Below are 8486 nucleotides of genomic sequence, written 5' to 3' on the forward strand. Positions count from 1 at the left end.
TCCATAAATACGAGCCAAGGATCCACATTGTGAAGGTCGGTGGGATCCAGAAGATGATCAGCAGCCAGTCTTTCCCAGAGACACAGTTCATCGCTGTCACCGCTTATCAGAACGAAGAGGTGAGTTGAGCTGAAAACCATCCCCCTCCTCCACACACGTTACACACGCACACAAATCAACAACAACAACAACAACAACACTGAACATGTTATTAATCATTACACCTCCTTCTCTCAGATTACTGCTCTGAAGATCAAACACAACCCCTTTGCCAAAGCCTTCCTGGATGCCAAGGAGAGGTAAGAAAGATAACTTACATTAGTCATGTATTGTTGTGTATTAATATCATATAATATTTAGTATCTTGGTTACACGCGTAGCATTGTCTCATACGTTGTCTTTTGCTCTGAATCGCAGGAGTGACCACAAAGACGTCCCAGATCATAACGGAGACAATCAGCAGTCGGGTTATTCCCAACGTGAGTTCTATGTTCAGTCACTTTCATGGCCATCAAAGGGACACTTTGTCAAATAACGTGATAAACAAAGTTTAGCACACATTCAATTTAGTTTGACAGGTTATCGAGAGTTGATGTCCTGCAGTGATGTCATCAGAAGACTGTGTTGTGTTGATTAAAGCTCAATGAAATGATGTCACTGAGAGATGTATTTAAACTCAATACAAAAATGCGTCACTGGAAGACAAAAAATTCAAACTCATTCAACTATCAACTCAACTCTCAATAACTGTCTCTAAACTGTTAAATAACATAACTTGTGTCTTATCGATCATATAACACGTCTAAATTAAACTCGCTTGTCTCTCTCTCTCTCTCTGCAGTCGGTGGCTGGTTCCTCCCGGGCAACAGTCCTATCTGCCCCAGCAGCAGCCCTCCTCAGTTCAACGGGACGGGGGGTCATTCTTCCGGCTCCTACTGCGAACGCTACTCCAGCCTGAGGGGCCACAGGGCCGCACCCTACCCCAGCCACTACCCTCACCGCAGCGCCAGCACAAGTAAGGCCATGCTCCATGCTCCATACCACCATGCTCCATAGCCCAGCCACTACCCCCACCGTAGCACAAGTAAGGCCCTGCTCCATGCTCCATACCCTCATGCTCCATAGCCTAGCCACTACCCCCACCGTAGCACAAGTGGCCCTGCTCCATGCTCCATACCCTCATGCTTCATAGCCACTACCCCCACCATAGCACAAGTAAGGCCCTGATCCATGCTCCATACCCCCATGCTCCATAGCCCAGCCACTACCCCCACCGTAGCACAAGTAAGGCCCTGATCCATGCTCCATACCCCCATGCGCCATAGCCCAGCCACTACCCCCACGTAGCACAAATAAGCCCTGCTCCATGCCCCATATCCCCATACCCCATGCTCCATAGCCCCACCGCCACTAGCTATCACATTCAAAGTTCTCCAACACAACTGAGTAAGAAAGTATTTGAGGATGATTTGTTATTATCTGCGAGTTCGTTTTATTGATTGCTTCATGTTCTTGTTTTTCCAGACAACTACATGGACAACACTTCCGGAGCTCTGCCCACACACGACAGCTGGTCAGCTCTTCAGATTCCCAACTCCGGTGGCATGGGAACGCTGTCCCATAACGGCAACTCCTCATCCAACTCCAGGTGAGAATCTTGATGCGAATGTGTTTTAAAAGATGCATTAACTTAAAAAGATTTCCATTAAATATGTCCATCAAATGTGGACCGTGTGAGCTCAACCGCACACAGAGTTGCGCGGGATATGCACATCGTTTAGTGGCTGAGTGTCTATACAAAGCACAATAAATGACGCCTTATTCCACATAATGGACACGATTGCTCTCAAATAATGGAAATCTTGGTTTCAAATAAAACAATATAGCACCTATTAGGCTCCATAGCAGACACATTTCATGGACCTAGTGCATAAAGATGGTGGGCCTCCTAATAATAATGATAATAATATCTTAAATGTATATAGCGCCTTTCAGGAGACCCAAGGCGCTCTATAGGTGTGATGTCACTTGTTTTCATGCACCATCTGCTTTTGGGCTCAGATTGAGCGGCCATCTTTATGGAACTATTAAGTTTCAGCTTCACAATGTCACAATACTTTAGGTATAACGTTCCAGTCAAGATGTTTGATGAAGATGTCTTGACATATCTGACCTCCCCTGTTTGATGAAGATGTCTTGACATATCTGACCCCCCCCTGTTTGATGAAGATGTCTTGACATATCTGACCCCCCCCCCTGTTTGATGAAGATGTCTTGACATATCTGACCCCCCCCTGTTTGATGAAGATGTCTTGACATATCTGACCCCCCCCCTGTTTGATGAAGATGTCTTGACATATCTGACCCCCCCTGTTTGATGAAGATGTCTTGACATACAGTATCTGACCCCCCCTGTTTGATGAAGATGTCTTGACAGTATCTGACCCCCCCTGTCTTCCTCTTCCTCGCCCCCACAGCCAGTACCCCAGCCTCTGGTCGGTCGCCGGCACCACCCTCACCCCGTCCGGCTCCGCCTCCGGGTCCCTCGCAGGGGGCCTGAGCTCCCAGTTCCTGAGGGGCTCCTCCTACACGGGCCTGACCTCCTCGCTGCCCGTCTCCTCGCCCTCCATGTACGACCCCACCCTGACCGAGGTGGGCGTGGCGGACGCCCAGTTCGAGAGCTCCATCGCGCGGCTGACGGCGTCCTGGACCCCCGTGGCTCAGAGCTATTGAGAGGCGCCTCGACTCTAAAGACGAGAGAGACAACCACCGCTCTTCTTATTCTCCTCGCCCACCGCCTCCCCGCCCGCCGCCGTAGCAGGGGATCACCCGCCGCCGGAGCCTGACGGCTGGCTTCCGGAGGAGGAAGCAGGACACTCGACACATCATCATCACAGTGACTGGGGAGGATGATGAGACAGAGAACCATCCCGGAAGAGATCCGCAGGACCCCCCCCTCCTCCCTCCTCGCCCGTTAAGCTTCGTGTGTGTGAACAAGCTTAACATGATCCATTCCAGAGTCGAGACTCTTCTTCTGACTCAAAAAAAGACCCATGAACTGTAATGAGTAGTGGGGGGGCTAGGCGGGGTACTACTTCACTGTGAGGGAAGGGAACTCTTAACGTGTGCAGGCCCCTGATGGTTCCACATTGCCCCTTTTTCCTGGGCGTATCGCTGTAATGACAATCTTCAATAGAGCTGTATAGTATTTTCTTGACAATAGTGCGCTGGTGTGTAGGACAGTCTCTGTTCAGAGGCATCAAGCAAACTTTATGAACTGAAGGAGCCGCCCAATGATCAGACCAAGTTATGTTTTGACTGTCTGTTATTCTATTACGTAAGAAGCAGTAATTGGTTGTCCTAACAATATAAATGTGTATATGAGTGTATATAGAATAAATTAACGTCCACGTTCACTACTGTTTTTCCATTATGAATGTGCCTTTTACGCCCCCCCCCCCCCCCCCCGCAATATATAAATGTGTGCTTTTTATGATCAGGTTGAAAGACACAAGTGCCTTTGCATTCTTCTCACAGGGCTGTCGACGAGAGAAAGACTCCCCCGCGAAACACATGTACATATCTATCTATTTGTATGAACTTGTTTATTGAGTTTTATTTATGTCATTTTAATAATAAATTAAACATTTGTTTTCCTCAGATATGGTTTCACTTTCTGTCTTGATACGCACCCACCTACGGCAATTAGATTACAAAACATATCGACTAAACATGGAGGTCTTAAGAATTATTCTATCCTAGGATTCCGATGTTATCATTATCAAACATTTTGAGGCACTGTGTACCAGACATAAGCCTAGAAGATACATTTTCTTGGAATACTGAACTTGTTTGTAAACTAAATGGCAGGCTCTGTCACAGTAAACTACAGCAACAACAGTTCACTTGGGTTTCCTGAAAGGTGCTATATAATTTAAAGAAATTATTATTATTATTAACCTTTCAGGTAGTGTTCTAACTTGAGTGTCCAAGGGCCCGATTCCCTCTGAGGACAATTTTTTTTATTCAGCTATGAAAATATATAATAGATTTCTTAAATTTTTCTTTAACTTCTCTGCCTTTCACAACTACATCGTGCAACTTAAAAAAATTAAATAATACAAACGTGTCCATTTCAAAGCTTCACTTGATCCCCTACATGTCCAAGCTCTCCCTCTCAACAAGGAGGATAAAAAGGCAGGCAGATTTTCAAGGCTAAAATATCATGACAGTCATGTACATTTAGAATAAAATCCACATCCTATATGGTTATTATAGCCAGAGAGAGATATACCATCACTTTTCATTGTTTAACCCTTTCACTGCCGCACTACCAAACAGTTAACCCTTTTACTGCGACAATACACAGAAGGTTAACCCTTTCACTGCCACACTACAGAATAACCCTTTCCGTTGGTAGTGTGATAGTAAAGGGTTAACCTTCTGTAGTGTGGCAGTGAAAGGGTTAAAATGATAAAATATATATATATTTTATATTTAATTAAAAAAAAAATCGCACATACATGTTTTATTTCACAAAAGGAGAGGCATTATCATTTTGAAAACCTTTATCTCCGGAGCCGTGACTTTGCCCTTATATGCACCAAACCGTAATCAACTCTCGGCCTCCAATATGAGTTTTCTTAAAATAACAATGTCGGCACGCCCGTGCTAAGTGAATCTGGGATCCTTGACATGTAATTGAAATGACAAGCGGAGGGAGCAGTGTGTAGCTTTGGGAATCCGTGCGAGCGCTCTCCCTCCGTGGCACCCCTTCGTGACAATCTGCATTATGGTGTGACACACGGCTAACACATCCAGATATCCGTGTCATGAAACAGAAGGTATATATGGACCCAAAATGCTAATATGCTGACATGTCAACTCGGCTGAACAGTACAGAGGGACTGAAGCGAAGGGAACAAAGTGTCTCTAAACCTCTGTCTGTACATACCTGCATATACTCCTTTTACATATCTGTAGATACTATATCTATATCTGTACATATCTCCCTTACCTACTCTTACTAGTTACACTGCTGGCCAGTATGACTTACTACCGCAGTGTCTTTATACCTGTATCACTGTACATGTTAATACTACAACTATTAGCACTATACTCAGTAGTATTATATTTTCTACCTAGTTTAATCTCCTGTACATTGTATATTACTATTGCACTTTACTGTTACATTTGCACTCTGGTTGGATGCCAAACTTATTTTTGTTGTACTGTACTTGTGCTGTATAATGACAATACATTTGAAATCTAATCGAATATAATCTAATCTCGATGAGGAATATACCGGTCTCAGTGTGTTTTCTGATACTGGATTTCTCTGAGACAAAGCCACATGTGCTCTTGTAGCCTATTGTAGGGCAATCTCGTGTGTTCCAGGCACAAAACCCGGCTGTTATTGAGTTTGTAAAAGTAGGATTTTGAAAGATAAATTCTTCTTTTACAAACATAATAGCAGATTTCAAACATAAAATGTAAGATAAAAACAAAACAAACTAGTTTTTATTTTTTTGCTAAGACAATTTAACTCACAAATGTTATAAAGACAAAAGGGAATACACGTAATAAAACAATGCTTGGATCAAGACACCGCGAGAGAAGAAAAACAACAGAAAAATGTGTATATAAAATAAGATAAGATATTCCTTTATTGATCCCCTTGGGGAAATTCAGGCATCATAGCAGCATGGGGGAGGGGAGGGGGGGGGGGGGGGTACAGGTAGTAGAAGACATACAGGTACAGGTCACAGAATTATATATATATTAGATTAGATTAAAATGTATTGTCATTATACAGCACAAGTACAGTACAATGAAAAGAAGTATAGCATCCAAACCAGAGTGCAAATGTAACAGTAAAGTGTAATAGTAATGTACAATGTACAGGAGATTCAACTTTTATTTATGGAATCAGATCCATAAAACGATCTCTCTCGCCGACTGGTACTTTGGATTGACGGTGTGGGCTGTAGCGATGATGTCACGGAGAGGGAGCAGAGGTGGTGTCTGACAGGGCCCGGGGCAGTGATGGAGTGGTCCGCACCAGAGTGCAAATGAAGCCTGGAGGGTCAGAGGGCCATAGGTAAACAGTAATGAAGCAGCAATGTGACATGCAGCTGGCAGGCGCTGGTGACAGCAGCAGCTCTGTGCATTGAGCTCTTCCTCATGAAACGCTCTGAGCTCTGAGAATACCTGCTCCAGCTCCCCACAGCGTCAAAGCAGCTCCCTGCATACAGGGGAACAAAACAGCTCTCTCTTCACAAGGGAATCGTTAATAGAGAGGTGTTTTTGCGACGTGACAGTAGGGTCGTGCGATATGCGGGGAATAAATATGTAATCCCCCCCCCCCCCCCCCCGATATCGATATATATCACAATATCTTTTTAGGTATATGGGAAAACTCGTGTTTAATAATCCAGTCTTGTCCTTTTTCAGCTGGCATTTCCAAATATCTCAGAGATCATTGGAAGAAATTTGACTTAATATTTGTTTTTTGTTTCTTTGGCATGAACATTTTTGCATTAGCTATAATTCACAATATCAGGAAAATTCCTCAATATGACACGTGGACGATAAATGATGTAAAAAAATATCAAAATATTGTCCATGCCTATGTGATATTACAGTAGTTTACAATGAGCCAGGTCACGTGCTTGTTTGATATCAGTGACATACCATTTAATTTGGAATTGGGTGCCTTTTTTTCTATACACAAACCACTTTAGCTGAATAAACTAATAAAAGTGTGTGTTAGTATTTGTGTGTGTGTGGGGGACACACACACACACACATGTGTGTGTGCGTGGGTGTGTATTTATGTGTGTGTCTGTGTGGGCATGTGTGTGAGACTGTTTATGGGGGCGCTGGTCAGACTTGGTGAGGAGGATGTTTGCTGAGGGTCTTTGCTCAGTCTGGGGCAGTAAACAGGCCCTGTTGGGTTAAAGCCATCTCTCCCCTCGGCTCGGTTAAGGGAGGTGTGTGTGTGTGTGTGTGTGTGTGTGTGTGTGTGTGTGTGTGTGTGTGTGTGTGTGTGTGTGTGTGTGTGTGTGTGTGTGTGTGTGTGTTTGTGTGTGTGTCACTGTGTGTGTGTGTGTGTGTGTCACTGTGTGTGTGTGTGTGTCACTGTGTGTGTGTCACTGTGTGTGTGTGTGTGTGTGTGTGTGTGTGTGTGTGTGTGTGTGTGTGTGTGTGTGTGTGTGTGTGTGTGTGTGTGTGTGTGTGTGTGTGTGTGTGTGTGTGTGTGTGTGTGTGTGTGTGTGTGTGTATGTGTGTGTGTGTGTGAGTGTTTGTGTTTGAAGCTATGGACACTGTGACTGAAGCCTTTGTATCCCTCCAGGGCTGATCCGCTCAGTACGCCGTGACCTGCAGCCTCTGTTGGTCCTCATTAATTGAGAATTGGGAGATTGGCTTTGCACTGTGGCCCCTCCTTCTCCTCCCCTAAAAGTGTGTGTGTGTGTGTGTGTGTGTGTGTATGTGGTGGGGGTGTGTGTATGTGTGTGTGTGTGTTCCAAATACGCTTTCCAGAGTGTGCCCAGCACTCAGGTGTGGAGGGAGGGCATGTGGAACTCCAAACAACAGATGCAGATGATGTTTGGTTGCCTCAGTGTTGCATTATGGGAGATTGGCAGAGATGTCCCTGTGCTTTCTGGTCTTCAGCTTCCTACAGGTGTGTCTCAAAGTGTATAACGAGTTCAACCGTAGACTTACCCCCCCCCCCCCACACACACCACAAACGGCCTCTACGGTCCTTTGTGTCAGAACTCGAGAACAGTTAGGACTATCTGACTCTTAAAGCAACACGCCAACATTATGGGATATGTGCTCACCGTCTTCTCCAGAGTCAGACGAGAAGACAGATACCAGTTTCCTCTCTGTGCGTTCAGCAGAAAGCTATCCTAGCTTTCTTGTCCTTTGCAAGCTAGCCGTCAATAATAGTGGAATGATCCCGTGCAGTGTTTAGTATTAAACTAAAGGAACATTATGGGAAATGTGCTTACTGTCTTCTCCACAGTCAGACAAGAAAATAGATAGTAGTAGAAAGCTATCCGGCTGCAAGCTAGCCTAGCTTAGCACAAATAAATGGAAGCGGATACGGACCACTGTTGGCCAAAAACACCTCTCCCGGATTCATTTTAAGCTATGCTAGTGGTCCGTATCCGCTTCCATTTATTTGTGCTAAGCTAGGCTAGCTTGCAGCCGGATAGCTTTCTACTACTATCTATTTTCTTGTCTGACTCCGGAGAAGACAGTAAGCACATTTCCCATAATGTTCCTTTAATACTAAACACTGCACGGATCATTCCACTATTATTGATGTGTTCTACTCCATTACTATTACTACTGTTACTATTATCTTTCCTGCCTGTACCCCCCCCCCCTCCCCCATGCTGCTATGACACCTCAATTTCCCCCAAGGCGATCAATAAAGGAGCACTTGACTTGATTATCACCTGCTCTTTATACAGGTC

The 8486-nt window shown here is 44.7% G+C and overlaps 1 protein-coding gene across 1 annotated transcript in view; it reads left to right on the top strand.

The window, feature by feature from the left end:
- The window catches only part of tbxta (T-box transcription factor Ta), a gene marked incomplete at both ends in the record, with an annotated part of 4175 nt that extends 1442 nt beyond the window's left edge, over positions 1–2733 (top strand). The window contains 6 exons of the mRNA XM_084312657.1: positions 1–119; positions 238–299; positions 418–479; positions 842–1015; positions 1525–1648; positions 2478–2733. The exon at positions 1–119 is cut by the window's left edge and continues 16 nt beyond it. Of these exons, the coding sequence (XP_084168783.1) occupies positions 1–119; positions 238–299; positions 418–479; positions 842–1015; positions 1525–1648; positions 2478–2733 (797 nt within the window). The remainder of the gene's footprint in view (positions 120–237; positions 300–417; positions 480–841; positions 1016–1524; positions 1649–2477) is intronic.
- Positions 2734–8486: the final 5753 nt, after the last annotated feature.

This window comes from Notolepis coatsorum (assembly GCF_963971535.1).
Source record: "Notolepis coatsorum genome assembly, chromosome: 4".
NCBI classification, from domain to species: Eukaryota; Metazoa; Chordata; class Actinopteri; order Aulopiformes; family Paralepididae; genus Notolepis; species Notolepis coatsorum.